This window comes from Parasteatoda tepidariorum, chromosome 6 (genome assembly GCF_982258835.1).
Source record: "Parasteatoda tepidariorum strain Cologne lab strain chromosome 6, Ptep-v5.0, whole genome shotgun sequence".
Taxonomy (NCBI): Eukaryota; Metazoa; Arthropoda; class Arachnida; order Araneae; family Theridiidae; genus Parasteatoda; species Parasteatoda tepidariorum.
This window is the reverse complement of record NC_141760.1, coordinates 34,338,887-34,360,930: the sequence shown is the minus strand read 5'-3', so window position 1 is coordinate 34,360,930 and position 22,044 is coordinate 34,338,887. Positions and strand designations below refer to the sequence as shown.

The 22,044-nt window shown below is 28.6% G+C and overlaps 1 protein-coding gene across 1 annotated transcript in view; it reads left to right on the top strand.

Annotated features, from left to right (window-relative positions):
* Positions 1–22,044, top strand: part of LOC107440672 (inactive tyrosine-protein kinase 7) — a 79,223-nt gene that overhangs the window by 49,334 nt on the left and 7,845 nt on the right. Inside the window, exons 3-10 of the mRNA XM_087165629.1 lie at positions 3,596–3,883; positions 6,938–7,085; positions 9,265–9,404; positions 11,817–12,113; positions 14,101–14,388; positions 16,125–16,394; positions 17,720–17,992; positions 19,303–19,497. Coding sequence (XP_087021755.1) covers positions 3,596–3,883; positions 6,938–7,085; positions 9,265–9,404; positions 11,817–12,113; positions 14,101–14,388; positions 16,125–16,394; positions 17,720–17,992; positions 19,303–19,497 — 1,899 coding nt within the window. The remainder of the gene's footprint in view (positions 1–3,595; positions 3,884–6,937; positions 7,086–9,264; positions 9,405–11,816; positions 12,114–14,100; positions 14,389–16,124; positions 16,395–17,719; positions 17,993–19,302; positions 19,498–22,044) is intronic.

Genomic DNA, 22,044 nt, shown 5'->3' with positions numbered 1-22,044 from the left:
ATTGATGCAATAAAATGCACAAAATGAATGTCAGAAAATGATATTTAATCGAGGAAAAAATAAAGACTTCTTCAAGAACTGACCAATCGTTAACGAGTAATGGAAGATTCAAAGCATCAAAACCTATTAGAATGCCTTAGAAAACTGAGTAAAAAGACGGATAAGAAATATCTTTAAATTTCATTGGACAGTTAAACTAGTTAGTATATTAATCTCATATTTCTTCGTAATTATTAATCCTTATTAATAATATGTATATAAGCAAGGATCTTAAAAATTATTTATTGCCGTTTATCATGCTTCGTAAACGTAAAAACTGTAAAAGGATGATATCTGCACATTACAAAATATTTTTAAAATCATTTGCCGTACCTGAAACTGCCCTTCATGGTTTTAATTGCTTATTAACGTCGCCTTAGAAATACACTAGTAGTTATTGGTAGTGGTGACTGTTTGAGATTAAAGCAGACATTCGTATTTTTACAAATTCGCGTAAATAACACTCGGTAGCAGTATATACTCCGGCTGTGAAAAAAGAATTCAATACAAATGTTTCTTTCCCCTGTCAATAACGTCCTAATCTCGAATTATTGTTGCATTTTATTGTATGATTATAAATAGAGGAACGTGCTTCATTATCGAATTTGAAGAAAAATGGTCGACAATTATTTGTTGTTAATTATACAAAGTACCTTGAAGATATAATCCTCAATATGTCATGTCATCAATATAATTTTAAAGCTTGTTTTTTTTTTCTTTTCTTCTGGCTCTTATTAGTTAGCAGATGATTATTCCATGAATAGGTTCTATTTTTCTGCAGTTTTCATTACTCTCTACGTCGTTGACAGGATGACAGATTTTGTTTCTGCTAATAGCATATCGGCAAGCATTTGTAAGCCTTCATTTCTTTATATTCTGTTTACTTTTTAGAAGACCAATTACCCACATCGATGATAGAGTAATGATAATTAAGGGGCCTTTTCTTGCCCAGTAGTTGGGAAGATTTGTAGACATTCCTTCTGCGTAGGTTTCCGGTTTGGGCGTGACCCTCGGGTTTTCGCTGGGATGGGTATTTGCAGATCTTAAACTTATTGAAGTTCTGAGGAAAACAAAAAATCATAAAAGCAGACGAGGCCGACATTGTTGAAAAACGTTCTTTTCTATGCATGGAGGAAAAGCTTGTTTTCGTTTGCTCTTTGTTTTATTCTTTTTTATTTCGTGGTATTTCTGATGATGATTAAGTGCCAACCGCCTCGAGAAGGTTTAGATCCAGGCTCGACTGACAGCTTAAATGCTACCTGTCCACTCAATAACTAGGCGGCAAATCTTTTGAGTAGTGGTGGCAACATTGGCCACATCGGGTTTTTCGGCGTTCCATCGCCATTTTTTTTTTTTTTCTTTATTCAGTTTATCGATAGTAATCACATTTGTAGATGAAATAACTCATAAAAAATGAAGATAGGAATAACTGTTGAGTCATGTTTGAGGGAGGGAGGAAAATATAAGGAAACTAATGATTTGACTTTGCTGTAGATCGAACCTTTTTCATGCCCCTTGTAGAACATTCAAAACATAGTTAATCACTGCCATTAAAGTACTTTGAGATTTTTGCTGAAATTTTTAAAATCTGGATAATATTTTTTTAGGCCAATTAAACTTAATACTTTTTATTTACTTTTTGATTAATCATGCTATTATATTCAAATGTACTACGATGTAGGTATTATATACTAAAGCAAAACTCACCCCCAAATGTTTATTTTAAATTTTTTTATGTGGGGAGATGGACGTTACTGTTTGTTTATTTCTTATCAATCACTAAATAATTTATATGTTATCTCCGAAGTGTAGAAATCAGTGTTATTTTGCACTTTATCTAGCTAATGTGCGGATTAACTAGGGTGATCCGTTAAATGTCCAAAAAACTGTTTCATTTCTCGAATTGACTAGGTAATCTGCGAACTACCTAGATAATCTGCTCATTATCTACTAGGCACTCATAAAAGTGAAAAAAAAAAAAAAAAAACTTTGCTGGAGCAAAACGAACATCTTTGTGCTCTTTAATTTAAAATGATGTTTTTTATTGACCTCTATCTAAATAATAGTTCCAAAAATCGACTTTATTTCACTCCGAAAAACAAATATGTACAACGCATAATTATACCATAGTCACGGAATACATTTTTTCTTTAAACTAAGCTATTTAAATCGGCGGTAATGGTAACATATTCTTAGCTTGTGTGATAATAAGATGTATTAAATGCAAAAAAAAGAAAGAAAAAAAACTTATTTTTCTACAAAACCAATTGATAAATTCGGTCAAGTATGACACAATTCTAACTACTAAATTTTCATTTAATTAAATCTGTAAGTTTCTTAGTAATGTGATTCAAAAATATAATTCCCATATAATTTCATAGTGTTTCTTCTACTGGAGTACTTGTGTAGAGGAAACACTGTATGATGGAAGAAAATTTTTACCTTGACCAAAATTGTTAAAATATTATAGTATAGATGAAGAAATTTTTACTAATGATTAATGTTATAATTAATTCTAAAAAAGTTTCTATTTTATCTGAACATTCTTTCGTGAAATGCAAAATTTTTCGCCATTCAATCTATAATCGATACTCTAAAAACTTGCCGATATTAACAAACAAAAGTAAATGAATAAAGTAATTGAAGTATCAGTTTTTCCGGTATACTAAAATTGAGAAATTTTAATTTTTGTCAGACCAATACGCTGGACAGTGGTCGTGAAACGGTGGACCCTGATGGTCAGTGAAAGAATTTTCTACGTTCGCGAAAAAATAAATGAACGAGGATTCCTGCCTTTCCCAGTGATCTGATGAAGTGAAGTCACGCGGATTGAATATTATTACTTTTATTTACTAAGCAGACTTTACTTAATCATTATAACCGTCGTTGAACAGCCGGCCCAATTTTATGGGTTTACGACTACCAATGTTCAACTCCGCAGCCTTGTAATTTTGAACCCAATCCAGAAGACGATTGAACTCCTGAATCAAGTATTGGGAGAAATTTGCCTTCGTGGAGGACTTTTTTGTTGGAACTAACTCGCATTTGCTTTACACGGAGAGGAAGACCACGAGAACCTCCCACGGTTAGCCTGACGGCAAGGGGACTCTAACCCATGATCCGTCTACCACTGAGGATATTTCACGTCAGCACTGTGGTCGGTGCAAGCCGGATGCGGAACTTTTCTTTCTCAATCTTGGTCGTTATGTTAATTTAAAATGTCTTTAATAATAAAGTACACTTTTCAACAATCGCTGAAATACGTCAATTTTGTTTTATAAGGAGACATTTAAAAACACACTCTCTGAATTATATGAGAAACTTACCTTCAAAAGATTGAGGTGGTTGTCCACGAGTGATCAAAAGTGAGGCGATCACTGACGTACGACTTGTTATTTCGTTTTGGGTCTGACAAAAACTGAATTGTTTTCTCCTTTTTTGTCCTATTAAAAAATTTTGTTTTTAAAATTTCTATTTTTTTTTTCTTATGCTAAACTTCTTCATAATACATTAATGGTGTTCTTTTTTTAAAGTGATTTATGTCTTTATTTTATAGGGATAGGAGACCAAGCTCGTGTTGTCCTTCAAAGTCCAGATTCTCCTGAGGAATTGAAGGAAGGGGGCGAAATGGTCCTGAGATGCAAAGTGGAAGGAAGTTCTGAAGTTCGGTTTGAGTGGTTCCACAATGGTCTGAGACTGTTCAGGAATGAAAGAATCTCTTTCCGGAACAAGCGTTTACAGGTTGCATCCCTCACACCATCAGACAATGGAATATACTCTTGTCGAGCAATCAGCGATGTGGGTGTTGTTGATAGTGCTGACAACTTTGCTTTGATTCTACCTAGTATGTTGTTGTTTTTAACTAATTACACTATTAAAGAATTTTTTAACACTACTATTTCTTCGATATTGATAGCTCACATTTTGAACAAAAATTGAAATTCAGGGATGGCAAATACCTTCCATATTCCACAATGGATAAAACCATGGACAAACCACTCCAGAAGAAATAGGTTTCTTCCAGCCCAAGTTAAAAGAAATAAAACAAACTTTTAAAAAAAAAAATTTTTATGCAGTTTATAATTGTAATCTTAATCTATTTAAATTAAATATTAATTTGCAAGCTATTTATTTTATTATGCCTGGTATTAAAAACAATTGATATCTAAAATCACCAAAAAATAGTTTGATATTAAAAAAAGTATTTTTAAAACTTAAATAGTTGAACATTATTTTTAACAAAGCGTTATTTTTTAAACGAAAATATTTGCAACAATAGTCGGAATTTAAATAATGTGGTGTGCAATTATTAAATATGCATTAATTTTTTTTAGCAGAATGCAATAAATTGAAAATATTGCACAGAATTACATGCAATAGTACACTTTTTTTTTATTATGCCTGGTATTAAAAATAATTAATATCTAAATAAATAATTAATATCTAAAATATCTAAAATTTATCTAAGTATTAACTTCCATCTAATTTATAAAATAAAGACATCATAAATCACATTAAAAAAATATTGTTATGAGTTATATAGATTTTAAAATTCGTTTTAAAACTGAAAAAAAAAATATGAATGTAGTTTTATATTTTTTTTTCCATCTTTACTTGAAGAAGCACTTTTTTCTTTAATTTAAACTATTTTTATTCTAATTTAAACAGTTGTATTAGTCAATTTTAGTGTCTCCAATTTTTCAGTTTTTTCCATGTTCTGGAAAGAAAAGATTTGTTCCGGAAAAATTCTTACCCTGTATTAAATACAGTGGATTTTATTTAATTTGCACATAGTAATAAAAATATCAATTGATTTTAAGTTACATTAATCCATTTAGAATAGCATTTTCAAGCTGATGTAAAATTTAATCTTTAATTTGAAATTTCCCCCCACAATTTTTTTTTTCATTTGAAGTCTGTTCCATGGTTACTGTTTTATGGTTTTCTAAACTTAACAACTACAAAAAATTCCCTATTAATTTTTGAATCGAAGATTTTTTTTTTAAATCAAGTAGAATTAAACTGATTTAAGCAAACAATTATCACATAATTTCTTAATTGATTTCATGTATTTTGTGTAAATAAAGTGTATATAGTATATAGGATTTGTGACAATATAGTGATTACACAGTTTTTACAAAAGCAACATTTTTACACCAAACTAATTCTTAGATATTATTTCCAGATAGGTAGTTCAAAATTCTATAATAGTCATTCTATTGCCTCACGTCATTCATAAGTAAAGTGAATATCTTAATAACAGAATTCATAAATATTTAACTGAGAAACATTTCCAATTTTATGAATTTCTTATTTTGTATAATACTTTCCAACTTTTTGATCTCCATTAAAAATTATTTTAAGGTAAATTTATTTCTTATTAAATATCTTGGCTAAACACAATGCAGCATTATATTTATTTTAATTTTTAGTTTATACTTATTTCTGTTATTGATTTATCTTAAACTTCTAACTTTTTTTTCTCCCTTGTTTTGCATTCCAAGTTGTTAATATTTTTTTTATTGAACAATAATGCTAAACTTGAGTTTCTTCCCTCATATTTTAGTCAGCTTCTTTACTACAAAACCTAATGCTTACTTATGGCTGGTCTTTTGTGCATTAATTTTATCATTTTACCATTCTAATCAGTGTCATTAAATGTAATTTTCTACTTGTGCAATTTACTTCATTATTTATTTTTGCTTGTTTTCTGTTCCTTGTAATTCAATGCATTTCAAATATTTCATTGTTTAACTAAATTATTCTTTAGCTTTAAAATTATCATTTGTTCTAACAATAGAATTATTACTTAAATTAAATTATAAAGAAAAAGATTGATTTTTCTATACATAAGTGAATCAGTTAGATATATTTTTTTTTTACTTATGATAACCTGGGTTAAGGTAAATCAATATGGTTACTTTTTTCTTACTATTCATTATTATTAATTTTAAATTCAAATTGCCTTACTTGATTGTTGCAGATCATTGTTTTCAGTAAAGTTTGAGATTCGGACAGTTATATGAAAAAGTAAATAACAAGGACAATTTGAAAATCTATACAGGGTGTTCCAAAATTATCTTTACAACTTCAAAAATTCATAACTTCGAACATAAACAAGATATTTATATTCTGTCTTTTGCATGTATTACTGCAACTAATAAAGTTTTTTTTTTCAATAGGCTGAAAAGTTTTAAGTGAGAATGTGGACACCACAACAGAAAGCTCAATGCGTCTCATTTCCGTATTCGCTCCACATTTTCTGGACTTGTGCTGGGTCGTCCGGCTCCACTTTTATGCTTATCTGATCCAGTGCTCATGAAGCTTGTGTGCCATGCACGGATAGAGGGACTGGATGGTGGGTCTCTTTGGCAATTTGACCTGAAGTTCCGTTGAACCTGTGTATCTGATTTCGTCTCTATGAACCATGAGACGCATTGAGCTTTCTGTTGTGGTGTCCACATCCTCACTTATAACTTTTCAGCCTATTGAGAAAAAAAACTTTATTAGTTGCAGTAATACATGTAAAGGGCAGAATATAAATATCTTGTTTATGTTCGAAGTTATGAATTTTAGAAATTGTAAAGATAATTTTGGAACACCCTGTATATTTATTGATATTGCTTCTATGTTATTAAGTTTTGTAATTATAAGTATCATTCTGTGTATGTTGTGTTATAGAAGTACATACTGAGTACTATATTTCTGTATAAAAGTTGTCTTAATTTATTTGTGTTAGCTGTAAAAGGAAAAACGTTTATATCTACATAACATTGCCTAACTTCGAAAATGTGCTTTGTTTATATCAAAAGACTGTGTATAAATAACAGAAAATAAAGTTAGCCATAAGTACTTCTGTACTTTTCTTATTTAATAATATATTTGTGTTGTATTTTAGGTGATACAGCTGCTCATATTAAAGTATTACCAAAAGATACAATATCTACCAGAAACGGATCTGCATGGTTCGATTGTGTGTTTGAAAATGCTGCTGCTATTGAGTGGTATACTCAAACAAATGATGTTCCATTAGTCAATAATAGCAGGTACATATTTCCTATTAAACTGTTTGACGCTGTTTTTTGAATCTCTGCTGATTAGGAAAACTTTAAAAAAGCCATAGTTTAGGTGCCTAGCACTTGAAGCAATGCGATAATTTTAAACTACTATATCATGGTGCGTAAAGTTTTTAAAAAGTGCTTAAAGGTATTTATTTTCGTTTTTTAAAAGGTCTTGAAGGTGCTTTTTTCATTGGGTGTTTTTTAAAAGTGCTTAAATTTCAATTTTCGAAAATTTTGCCTTTTATTCATTACCATGTCGATTTTTGCTACGTATTATGCAAAAGCGTGGTTTCCACATTGTTCTATTCAACGTTTTCACAATTCATTCAAGTACAATCCATTTCGGGGTCCATAGCATATGAAAGCGCCAATCATTTTACGTGTTTGATGAAATACTTGCAGGTCCTCATGTGCGTATACTGAGTGGGGTTCGGTGAGATTCTTGCACTCTCTTATGCAATTCTGCTGCATTTTGCAAGATACTCCCAATTTCATACTTCATTTTCCACTCTCTGGAATTGATCCAAAAAATCTCTCAATCTTTTTATGGTGGCTAATATAATCAAGAAAAGAGTTCTTTGTCAGAAACTAGTTATTTTATCATGATCATGTAAAGTCTTTGAAATTTATTTCACATTTTGTTGATGGATATAGTGCTCAAAAATATTTTTAATCCTTAAAAAGTACTTAAAAGGTGCTTATTTTTTGTTGAAAGATTTGGCTACGTTCCCTGTATGTAATCTTGCCATAAAGAATTATATGGACTCAAGAACAAATAACTTAAATAATTTTAAAAGTTATTAAATTTTTTTTTTTTAAATCGTCATTTTCCCACCTAGTTAAGCAATTTCGAAATCACTGCCGTATTCTCAGTTTTTGCAAATTTTATGAGCTCAAGTAGTGCAGTGTTGGAGTAAGTTTTTAAAGATTAAAAAATTAGACCACAAAAGCTTTTCATTTTCACTAAACTTAAGCTTTTCTCTATATTGACGTTTAGTGTCATTTAGATTGGCTTAACCATGTGATTTAAATTGGTTATAATTAGCTATCTGTAAGCAGCGTCATATGTGTGTGTTGAATGTGATTGGCTTCTGAATCGACAAATTGCACAATTTACCTACAATGATGTCACTTGCAGGTATCCAAATGTAAATATTCATTTACAGTAATCTGTTTGTCAATGTGTCAGGGTTGGTGTAGTATTTGATTTAAATCAAATTTAGCACTTGATTTAAATCAAGCAATTGTGTAAAGCATTTACTGAAGTCAAAATATTTTTTTATGCAATATGACACTATAATGTATAAGTACATTCTTAAGACTGTATTTTTAATAAAGTTAAAGAAATAATGACAAGCGTATGTATGTTATTACTTGATGCTCAAAATAAACTAATAAGTAATAATAAATTGTGAATATAAGTTTTAAATTATAATTTCTGCATGTCAAATAATTTGCTGTTTAATGAAAATGTCTGAATTATCTCCATTTTGAATTTAGTTATTTAAATGCATGTACTTAAAACTTATAAAATATAATTATATTAATAATGATATTTAATTACAATTATGATGTTTGTCGTGCTTGCATAAAAATTGCATGTTTTTATTTATTCATTGACAGGGGTCTGTCCAGGCCAAATTAACTACCGTAGAGCTGTACCTTCACAAATTCAACTTTAGGAAAAACGGTAGTTTCACAAAATACTCTTTCTTAAAATTTTATTTTTGTATCCCGTAAGAAAGGATAAATCCAAATTTTTTATGATTTTTTGATATTTTTAATTTTCACAAAATAGGTACCTCTCAGAAAAACCTAGACAGACCCCTGATTGATTAGTTTGTCGTAATTAAGCAATATTTTTAGTTGGAAATATTAAATATTTTAGCTATATTATTGTTTTTGAATAATATTAAGTATTATTAATACATTTTATCAAAGCTTTAAATTGGTAAGTTTTAAAAAATAAACTTTTTAGACCCTACCTATTCTGTTAAATATATTGGGTGTCTCAAAAATGTTGCAACATAGTGTTAGGGGAGTTTAAAGCACATCTCAAAAATTGAAAATTACATATTTTCCTTTAAATTATGTGCAAAGCATACAAATATGGTGTTAATCAATTGATATGTTGAATATTAAAGCTATTCTTTTTATTAAACAGATTTACACTGTTTCCCAATGGTTCCCTGCACATTAAGGGTATATTGGATTCTGATGAAGGAATATACAAGTGTGTTGGTATAAGTGACATAAGCAAAGAAGCTCCTCAACAGATATATGCTGCAAGACTAAAATTAGCTTGTAAGTTCAATATACTCTTGTTTATAAGTTGTTTGGGTGATATTATCTTGTTTATAGTGTCATCCAAAGTTTTTTAATTTTGTGTTCTTCTGTCAGAAATTTTTTCTAAAACACTTTATTTTGTTCTCTGCATTCTTAACAATTTTTTTTCTTCTCTTTATGTAATGAAACTTTAATTCCTTTAACTGTCTTTTAAGTTGTATGATTTTTTTTAATTGCAATCAATCTGCAAAAAAAAAAAAAAAAAAAAAAAAAAAAAAAAAAAAAAATAGCAGTTCATTTACAAGAAAATTGTTTCTAGTAGAACTTAATCTAATAGTAACATTGTCCAGGGAGTATTTTATTAACTTTTCTCGAGGTTGTGGCAACTAATTTCAGCTGCCACAAACTAATAGTTTGATAAAAACTTGTGCCTTTCCTGTTGATGTGAGATTTTTATCAGGGTATAACAATATTTTGAAAGATAGAAATAATAAGATTTAATTGTTATTCTTAAAATGTCATTTACTAAGTAACTTTTACTAACTAAGTAACTTTTACTAAGTAACTTTTAAAGTGTGTTTATTATAGCTACTTTTTTGATTGTGCAATGACCTAGTATTTCATGTGTTGCAAAACAAATTGTTGAGTTTTAAAATCGCTTTTAAAGGAGCATTCTAACGATCCTGTTATCATTCCCTCTTGTAAATAAACAAGTTGCAGGGGTCACATTCCCCCTAAAATTCATAAAATTCCTGAAACTATGTGCAAACCCTAAAATTCCTAAAAATCTGATAAAATTTTGTTGGTGTTCCTAAAAAATTAGGGTTATAGGCTAAATATAAATAAAAAAGCAATAATCTAAAATATAAGAATTTAACTGCATTAATTAAAACTGTTTTAATTTTGCCACATGGGAATTCTGATCCCGATAGAGGTTTTTCGATAAATAAAGCAATGCTTAATGTGAGTCACCATGAGAATACTATTATGTCTCTCAGACTAATCAAAGATACCATTCGAAATTATGGAGGAGTGTTGAAGATCACCACAACACTATTGAGGGCAGTAAAAGAATCTCACAAATCATATCAAGAATATATTAGAAAAATGATCATGATTAATTAGTTTTTCTCTAACTTCTAATATAAATTGCTGATTTGAAATCTAATAATATCACACAATAGTTTTTCTTAATAAAGTAAGGTAAAGGGTAATACAGTAGGGAACCGATTATCCGGAACGATCGGGACCATCGCTATTCCGGATAACTGATTTTTCCGGTTTTCTGAATCGATACAAAAAGCCGTTTTAACCCAACTAAAAAAAAAAAAAACAGAAATATTTGGAAATAATCTTTAAAAGAAGAAAAAACGATGAAGTAATACACTAATGATTATTTCCAAAATGATGGTAAGGTAAACATCTTTCAAAAAAGAAAGAAAAATCCTAAAATCTTATGAGGAAAAAATTTTTTTTTTTTTTTAAATGGTGGGAAAATTTATCGAATTTCGTTCCGGTTTTTTGGTTTTCCGGTTTTCTGATTTCCGGATAACTGGTTCTGTACTGTACTAAAGTTTTGATTAAGAAGGTAAAAATTAAATAAAAATCCAAGTTGGTGTTAATTTATTTTTTCTCTTGATTTATTCTCACTTTTGCCTGTTCCTGAATTATGCACTTAATTTCTGATAGGTAATATGTAAAGTTGAAATTTCATTTATACACTTAAGAGATTTCATTCTTGACTTAATAAATTTCAGAGCTTTATTTTATGGCTTGCAATTATTTATGATATGTGTGGATGAATTGTAATAATCTTCTGTTATGTAATAAACTACCGTGTGATCTGTTTTTATCCTAGCAAAATCATATATTACCCCTAAAATTTACCTAAAATTTTTTGAAAAAAGTTCCTAAAATTACCCTAAAATTTTAAAAAACTTTGCTACCCCTGAAGGTGGTAATGAGAAGCTTAAGTTTAAAAATTTAATTCCTGGGAATGCAGATTCCTCAAAATCCTGTCCTAATTTGTTTTAAAACCTTTTTTTTTTTTTTTTTTTTTTTTTTTTTTTTTTTTTTTTAAGTCTTTTCTTTAAATTATTCTGCTTATAAATTAAACTCTCCAACTGTGACTTTCATCTTGGCCCAATTTGAGTTAATGATTAATTATTTGTTTGTAAATGTTTAAAAGTTTCTAAGCTTTTGTCTCTTGCTGCATTCTATTGTGTTTTTTTTTAAACTATTGAGGCTTTTTCATTAGGCTCTAAAGATAGTATTCTAAAGTTTGAAAATTATATAAACTTGAAGCAACGAATATCTTTGTACAGACTAAATTACATTACTAAAAGATATTCATGAAGACAAAATATTTGTAATAAATATATATATTGTCAACCTTATATTTTTAACATTTAAATATCCTTTTTTTTTTAGATATTAATTCTTTTGAAGATAATCCCTTTGAACCTCCAATTACGCATGATGAGTTAAAAGTTGTGGCATTAGGCAGTCAGTTTGAAGTGACCTGTGTCAATCCTGGTGGAACGCCAAAAGTACGAATCTGGTGGGAAGATCCCAGTGGCCATGTAATTAGCGATAGCGGACGAATTCGTGTGGATGATTCTCAGCTGATAGTAGATAATGCAAAGAAGACGGATACTGGCAATTATACGTGTGTCGCTACAAATATTGCTGGTGAAGAAAAAACATCTTTGTACTTTTATGTTGCAGGTAATTTTCATATTTATTTTAACATTTTTATGCCAGTTAAAGTATATGCATCTTCCACATTAAAATTCTTGCTGAGTCTAAGAGTTAACTATTTTATTTTTTTATCTTCTAGAACTTGATTTATTTTACATGTTTGATTTATTTTATTTTAAATGTTTGAATCTAAAATGAGTCCACATTCATAGCTGCCTACTCACTCTACTGGATTTTGCCAGTTTTTCCTGGTCTACTGGTTTAGTAAAAATTCTAATTATTTTATAATTTAGAAAATTTCTTAAAATTGAGTAAGTTTCTAAAAATTTCCGTATTGAAATAGAATTTTTCCACAGTTTATTGCCAGCTTGAATATTTAAATAAGTATTACTAATGCTACTTAATTAAGCCTTATTTATAGAAATTAGTTTAAACCTTTTTTTTTTCTGAAATATTCGGTTTATTTTTATTCGGTTTATTTTTTAAAAAGGGAATTCTTAATAATTTAATTGAAAAATTATTGATTAATTGCTTGTTTGCGAGGCAAGTTCTCTTTTCCATTATCTCATTATTGGTGACTGAATATTTAGTGCTGTTGAGTAAGATTTGTCCTACAAAATGATGTGTTTCAAATGAAACTACCATACTTTTCTTAAGAGTTCTGAGCTTTCAGCTGACAAATATAAAAAAGGGAGTCGTGATGGCTCACGGGATAGAATGTTCGCCCTCCAATGAGGTAAACCGGGTTGGAATCCCAGTGATGGCTGGTAGATACGAAATCCACACGCGACTTGCACCGACTCCAGTGCTATCGTAAAATATCCTCAGTGGTAGACGGATCATGGGTTAGTGTCTCCTTGCCCATGAGGCTAAACGTTTGAGGTTTTCATTGTTTTCCTTTCCATGTATCTCAAATGCGGGTTAGTTCCATCAAAAAGTCCTCCACAAAAACGAAATTTCTCCCAGTACTTGATCCAAGTGTTCTCCTTGTCTTCTGAATTGGATTCAAAATTACTAGTTTGCAGAGTTGAACATTGGTAGTCGTAAACTCAGAATTAGGTCAGCTGTTCAACATCGATTAATAAAATAAAATATAAAAAATGGGGAGCAATAGTTTCAGACTTTAAGAGAGAGATAAATTAAATATGCAAAGATGTGCATTACAGAAAGACTGCAATCCATATTAATAGATGTTATAATATCTCTGTTAGGTTTTTACCTTTTTGCCTTCCATGATGCATGCATTTTGGCCTTCTGGAGAAAAAAATTCTTCAGTTTTGGCTAGATGAGATAAAAGAAACTCTCCATGAATTTAAATACAAATCTCTTTTATTGATAAAATGGATGTTGTGCAGGTAGAGACGGCAAAAATTTTGTTCACTTCACTAACTTTGATTCAGATGCTGGAGAAGTTTAACAATGAAAAATGTTCAGTGAGATTCCCAAATACACATTTTCGTGCTGTTGTATCACGTCTACGCGTGAGAGATAGGCTGTCACAATAAGACAGCTTAGAGAAACTCTTAAAAGACTGAGACACTCAATGATTTGCTCAGAATTTCAATAAATTAAATCCCCTCTTACAGAGTTTGATACAAGTTCCAAAATTTATAATTTTAGTGTCAAAAGGCAATGGTATACAAATATGAAGTATAAAAAGTACTGGAACATTTCTGACGTCTTAATTTTTTGATTTCTTTTCATATTTTAATGATATGTGGATAACATTGGAACTATTGAAACCTATTTAGACTAATAGCAATGTTTTTTTAGCAATAAACATGTTTCATTTTCTACATTATTTCCTGGTTTTAGTCGTTAAAATGATTCTTTGACTACACTTTTTAAAATTTTAAAAAAAAAATTTTTTATTTTTCTTGAAAATAGTTGCGAGTATAATGTTAGTCTAATCTAGTATTATGGTATCGAAATTTTGTGCCCTGACTTTAAATAATACTTATTTGATTCAGAGGTGTAATTAGCTGTGTAATCATGATAATTTTGTATATTTTAGCTGCTCCTTCTATTATCCTACCACCAGCTGGTTTGGTGACAGAAGAGGGAGATCCTGCTACTTTTACCTGTGAATTCAGCGGGAGTCCTTATCCAGTTACTTCTGTTAGGTGGTTAAAAGATAAACAACCATTTAAAGCCAGAAATGGGCATTCACACATCTATTCCCACAACGGCACACTATATATTCACAAGGTTGCTCTGTCTGATGCTGGAGATTATTCATGTGAGGTCATCACTAATGGTTTTCCACCTGTTACATCTGAAGAAGCTAAATTAGTAGTTAAAGGTACTTTTAAAACGGAATTTTTAAAAAAAATTAATTGTTAAATAATTTGATTTGAATTGTTGGAATATAGTTCAGCATTTAAAACATAGCTAAATGAAGTATGTAAATTGTTATAAGTGTTTTATTCAAAATGCTTTGTCTTCACCATTTTACTGCAACTAAACATTTGAGAAATGTTAAAATCAGTATCTTAATTGTTAAATAAATGGCAATAATTTTTACTTTTCGTATTTTGATTATTTAAATTTATTATATTAAGTATATCCAGTATTAAATATATTATTTATCCGTCTGAACGTAATTTAGTCCATATTTTTTTTTATATTTCTTAGGTTGTAAAAGAAATCTAGACACAGTAACGTATTAATTTGTTAATTGCTCAATAAATATGCAATGTTTCCATCCTTTTATACACTTTTTTCTTGTGTATCTAACATTTTGTAAAAGAAGCAAAAGAATATATGTAGCTTTAAAATTTGTATTTGTTTTAATAAATAAGTAGTATAATAATTTAATAAGTAAAAAATAAGTTTAAAAATTCAAATTAGTGATGTTTGATATTAAGTGTATTTAATCAAAAATGAGACACACGGCAAGTTATTGCAAGGTGATGTTCTGAAGTATTTTTTTATTTCTTATGTCAGGTAAGCCTAAGTAAAATAAAATATTTAGATGGAATATGAAAGTGACATCACTGAATTAGTATATTTAAGCTATCTGACATTTTCTTTACAGTTGTACATTTGAAACATATTTCTAAAACTACCTTTCTATCTAAGAATGGGAAATTTAAATAAGAAAATGTAACTTTTATACTGAAGTGCCAACCCATTGACAAAAATGGTTTATTGTGGTAAATTTCAAATATAAGATAGCTGAGATCGATAACATTATTTTTGGTGTGAAAGGATAGTCAAACCTTATTTTGACAAGTTGAACTCTTAAAAATGCATTTTGCTCAACCTAATAATGTAAATTGATCAGACGAATTCTAAAAAAAATAAAAAAAATTTTAATTGTATGAGTATGTACCTTTTTTTTCTGTGTATGATAGTGATTAATTGATGATTTCTTTTTTTTTTACCTCATATGGAGATAGGGTATTCAGCCATTTATTCTCTACCATGTTGATTTTCTCTTCAAATTATGCAAAAAGACGCAGTTCACATTGTTCTATTCAACTTTTTCATAATTAATTCAACCCTAATCTATTTCGGCGTATTGTCAGTCCGTAGCGTATGAAAACGCTATTCGTTTTACATGATTCAAAATTTCATGATTTATGCCAATTTGTCAAAAACAATGCCAAAACAATTTTTTTTGACATGACGGTTAAAACAAGATAAAACCGTCAATTGTTAAAAACTTTCCAACCCTGCCTAATAATTATACTTTTGTAAAGTGCTTAAAAATATTTTTTGAATGCTTGAAAAGTGCTTAAAAGGTGCTTATTTTTGTTGAATAATTTCGCTACACACCCTGTTATAACATTTTAAAACTGACAAAATTAAGTATGTTTGTTCATAAAATATGTACCATTTAGCAATCATTTATCTTTTTTTTTTTTTTTTTTTGTATATTTAAATTTCAGGTTTTTGTCACATAATTAAAACTTTTTGCTATTTTCTGCTATATCTGTAATTTGTATTTACTTGTCTGCTTATGACTAATTTTTCTTTATCTTTCTAAGTGGAATTTCTATTAATGTATTGATAAGAAACTTTTTTTTTTTTCAGAACAACTTAAATTTGTACCACCTCCTGTTAGCACGCGACTAGAGTTGGGAGCATATACCAAGATCTATTGCAAGGCCAGAGGAAATTCTGCCCCAGTTGTCCGGTGGAAAAAGATGGGTCAGCCCTTTTTTGATTGGCCTTCTCACATACAAGACGATAATGGGACTCTCACTTTCAAGGGAGTCACTCATGAAGATGCTGGAAAATACACCTGCATTGCTACCAGTTCTCAGGGAATCATCAATGCCACAATTAATGTTGATGTGGTTGGTGAGTCACATATGCATAGTTTTATCTAATCATGTATGCTCATTTTGTTATAATCTAAATATTGTCAAAAAGACTTGTAATTTGTTTGTCACACATATTTATGTGATTAAAATTTATTGTTTGCTAATTAAAATACTTGTTTTAAAGCTGAGTTTAAAAATTAAAAGATCCATTTGTTGTTCATGTAATACCTGCCAATTCTTCCGGATTTTCCGGAAGATTTTATTTTCATATTTAAAGTGGTAGTAAGTATATACTATTTTTTCTTTTATAAACTTAATTTTTGGATGATTTTGATCACCACTATTCTTTAAAAAAAATAAGCACATATATTAATATGCGTTACTATCATGGTAGTTAACTTAAGTTTTCTCAAATACAACGTATTTGTTTGTTTAAAATTGAAGTTTAATTCCATTTTAATACCACTGGGAAAAATTATAATGGAAGGGATTAAAAGTTGGCAGGTATGTCATGTTCTTAAATATTAATAACTCTACTAACTTTTGTTCTTGTTTTCTTTTAATCTAATTAAAATTTGTTAAATTGATATGCATATAATTTATGAAATTGGGTGCTAATCATTTGTTAATTTTGGTATTTTATTTTGATATGAAAGTAAATTATTAAAGACGCTGGTTTAGTTTTTATATTGTTTTTGGATTTTCAAAGCTATTATTTTATGTACAGCTCATAAAAATATATTTACTCTAGCTATAAATATAGATATGAAAATTACTTTTGATTAAACGTTACAATTATAATAAATTTAACTTGATTTTAGTAAATGCTATGCAAAATCTTTAAGTTAGTTATACTTTTATACTTTCAAGCCAAACGAAAATTTTAATTGTTATTGCTATAAATATTTTAATTACATTTTTCAGTTTTTTTTTTTAAATACCATTATCATCTGTATAATTCATGAGCCTTCCTGAATATCATCTGGAGTTCGAAGTGATATGTTTGTTCACAATGGTTATTAACTATTGAGTCATGGTTATTAATGACTGTACACAGAATACTAGTTCCTTCCATCTTAGAGTTAACTCAAGCCATACTTCTTAGCCATAAATAAATTAATGTTCTAAGTATGCTGTTTCATGCAGAAAGCTGGATTGTCAACTTGTTTGTAGTCTAGAAAAAGTGCCAAAATGACCTTATGCAACATTATAACTCTATGTAAAAAAAAAAAATTCTCATGTAGTATATTTGTAATGTCCTGGAATTCTAAGACAATTTACCATATAAGTTGATTAAAAAATGCTTATGAATGTCTAGAAACTTTTGTCACTGATTTCTGTCTGTATAATTTTCTTTTTTAGTAATGCCAAAATTTGTTGTTGAACCTGTTGACACTCAGGCGTATGAAGGTTATCCTGCAATCTTGCATTGTCAAGCTTTAGGAGATCCCATGCCTGCCGTACAGTGGGATAAAAACAACATGATGGACAATTTTGACAAGAAACGTTTTCAAGTGATGGAGAATGGGTCTCTCTATGTTTCTGAAGTTCATATGGAAGATGAAGGAAAATATGGGTGTACAGTTGGCAATAGTGGAGGATTTAAGAGGGCAGAAGTAACCTTGAACGTCAAAAGTTAGTGTCTTCTATGTGATATTTATTTTTAATTTATAACCTGAAATGTTTGGTTCAGAAAGATTTTATATTAATTTTATACTTATTGCTTAAATTATTCTTATTGCTCTGAACTAAGACACAAATTTATACCTTAAGAAAGTCGATGGGAAAAACAAAAATCATATTAAAACTTGTAAACTTTTATATTAAAATAGTTAAAATGCAATAGCTTTAGTTTAACACTGAAACAATACCTTCTATGCACAATGCAATAAAATGGAAGCAAAAAACTAAAATGATTAGTAAGAAATAATGAAACTTGTGATTTTTCCTTCCATTTTATCTGTTTTTCTTTTGTTAGAATATAAAACCCCTAATGCATTTTGATGTCTAATAGCTCTCAATTTTCATTGAATAGCTTTTTATTTATTTATTAATGCTTTTTAGTAATATTTTTCATCAAATTTTTCTATATTGTATGATGCACTGAGAAGATGCTTCAATGTAGCTTTGAAAATTGTTGGTTATTTTAACTATTTTAATACAGTATGTTTTTGGTTTTAACATACTATGACTTATATTATAACTATTTTAACATATATGAACTAGTTATTTAGCTTTTAGTTAACATTGTCTCATATTGAATAATACTTAAAATAAGTGTTATTCTTTTTGCATTATCTTGCTAATATAAAAAAACAAAAATCCATTTTATTACCTAGTAAAGTGTCTTTTTGTAACATAATTATATGAACAATTTCCATAAAGAGCTATTACTTTAATGAATCAGTTAATTTTTTCTGTACTGGCTCTTATAAGAATTTATTATAATAAGTTCGATTGAGCAGTATTTTAACAGTCAAGTCAGAAATCAGCAATAATCTTTTGTTTGTTTTAGCAAATGCAAATAATAGTAAAAAATTGAATGAATAAATAAACTGTAACAACATCTGGGAATCTACACTGGAAAATTTATTCTACTTTTATACAGCCAACAGATAACTTTTGTGTGCTTACTATTAAAATTCTAAATACCTCTTAACATAAAGCAAAAAGCATGAAAAGAGTACAAACGAAAAAGCATTATTGACATACTGTAGTTTCAGTTCTATTAGCAAAAAACTTCCTTAGTGTTTAATCATTAAAAACCATTTTTTTTTATTATTATTATTAGTTTGACGTTTAAATACTGAGGAAGGTTCTTGTTAATAAAACTGAAACCATAGTATGTCAATTTATGTCTTTTCATTTTTTGCTTTATTCTACATAGCCAAGTATTTCCAATCCTTTGTTGAACCTCTTAACATTTTATTCAATTGTATTTGCAGGTGCTGAACATTACAGTCCAAATAGTGCTGGTAAAGGATTTAATACCGATGAGGATATACCCATGTCCAAAACTGTTGGAATCACGTTAGGAGCTGCAGGAGTCTATATGTTTCTTGTGATTGGTTTAATGGTTTATTGCAGAATGAGAAGGGCTAGAAAGAAGGCAAGATTATTAGCAGAAGCTACTGCTGAAAGTAAATAACCTTTCAATATTTTTTCTGTTTTTCCTGATAAACTAGATTTTATTTTATTATATTTATTTATTTATTGTAAAAAAAAAGTTTAAATAGTTATCTGCATTGTATTATATCTAAATTTTTACAAATAATAATTTTATCTCAATTTTTTAATTTATTAAATTGTTAAGCATTGGCATGAAAACAATTGGAAATTTATTATAATTTGTGGTTTATTCTTTGTAATAATTTTTTAGTTATATTTTTTCCTGGTGCTTAGCATTTTTAAAAAAATCTTAAAAGTGCTTATTTTTGATTTTTGTTTTTTTGAAAACCCTTTTGGTGCTCTTTTAATGAGATGTTTTTAAAAAGTGCTTAATTTTCCCTTTTCGAAAAGGATTTTTTTTTTTTTTTTTTTTTTTTTTTTTTACTTTATCGTGTTGATTTTCGCTACATGTTATGTAGAAGCATGGTTTTCAAATTTTTCTGTTCTATGTTTTCACAATTCATTCAACCACGATCCATTTCGGCGTGCCATCGGTCCGTAATGTATGATAGCGCCAATCATGTTTAATGAAATACTTGGGAGTGACTACTGAGCTGGATTCGATGAGATTCTTGCACTCTCATGTGCAACTCTGTTGCATTTTGCAAGATATTCTCAATTTCAGGCTTCATCTTTCATCCTCTTAAATTGAACCGAAAAATCTCTAGACCTTTTTATGGTGGCTAATATAATCAATAAAAGAGTTCTTTGTCAGGCACTAGTTATTTTGTCATGATTATGTATTGAAAATTATTTTGCATTTTGTTAATGTTATATAGTGCTTAAAAATATTTTTTAGTGCTTAAAAGGTGCTTATTTTTTGTTGAGAGATTTAGCTATGCACCCTGTTTTTATTTTTATTATTTGAAGTTTAATAGCCCTTTGCTCTTCATGGTCATTTAGTGACCTTTTTTATTTTTTTTTTTTTTTTTCAAATTGGAGGAGTCATCCCCTGTGCAGAGGAGTAATGAATTAACACTAATGTATACTTGTGATGTCGTGTATTCGGATCATCATCTGGTATGTTTCCCAGACTGTCGCCAATAGCCCATTGTGCTGCTTAAATGCGACGTAAATAAAATACCTACCTACCTAATCTTTTTTTTAAAAAAATTATAACCACTTAATATTTACAAGATGTAACTCATTATTTTCACATTTAGCATATAATACCTGGAGGCCACAAAATAATATGTAACAATGAGAACCCCCTCTGAAATGCAATGGGTTACTAATTTGTGTTACTTTTTTTTTACTCACTGCTACACTTTTTTTTTTTTTTTTTAACCATAAACTAACTTTTTTTTACTGAGTTCCTATTACTTTGCAACTTCTATAAAACTTTTTTCAATTTATTGAACATTAAAATAGTTGGAAAATATAATTGCTGTTATGTAATATATAATTATTGTAATTGTAAACATGTTACTTGTTTTATTTTTAATGAAATATTTTTATTCATTGCAAAAAATTTTGTTGTCTAAAATCAATTTTGTTTATGTCTTTCGGCCTTCATAAATAGAATGTTCAAGCAGCATTGATTCATCAGTACTGATATTGAATTTTTTTTCTTATTTTTTAATAAAAAAACATGATTATTTGCAAAATTTCAATAGCACTAGTGTATTAATCACATTAAAAGATATCACAACCTTTTCCACCAAGCTCTTGTTTCGAAAATTTATTTTGAATGCTCCAAAAAAATACATTCTTTGGTATACTTACTTTTTTTTTTATAAGTTTAAATAAAGCTTATTAAAGCAATTTGTTTGTTCTTAAAGAATTCCTTAATAAGAATTTAACAGCTTTTATTTGCAATTTTTTAATCCGTATTATCAATGTTCTCCCTTAAGCAATCCATTTTGACTGCTTTTTGACTTAATGCACCGTCTTAGTCCTTTTTGTAAAAATAAACCGCCCATCCCTGAGAAACACTGTTTTTTTATTCATATTCCATTTTTTTAAATTAATTCACTGTATAAATAATAATTACACATTGGTAAAATTATCTGTTACAAATCTAATTATCTATTACAAATATTTACTTATTACACATTTTGATAAATTTGTACAGAGTTGAATGAGTGCCCTTTTAACTTATAGTGCCCTTTTTTAAAACTTATAGTGCCTTGCCTTTTTTTTTATTCCTCGGGAGAAGTCTGGTATTATCTTTATTAATTTATAAACAATTAACGGAAGTTATTATTTGAATCGAATCAACTGAAGTTATTAATCATTTTCTCATTTGATATATACAATTATTTTATTATCTGACTCTCTCTCTCTTTCATTTTTGCTGCTTTTAAAATTAATCTTACTATAATTATTTATTAATAATATAATTTGTAAAATAAGCGAGCTTTTAAAAACTGTGATAGCTGTATTTTTTAAGTCTCAAGTAATTCATCTTTACACTTTTATCAAGTTATGTATGTTATTATTTACCAATAAAAGAGAGTGAAAAATTTTTAATTTTCTAACAAAACATTAATTTTCTTACTAAGAAGTTATTTCTTGAC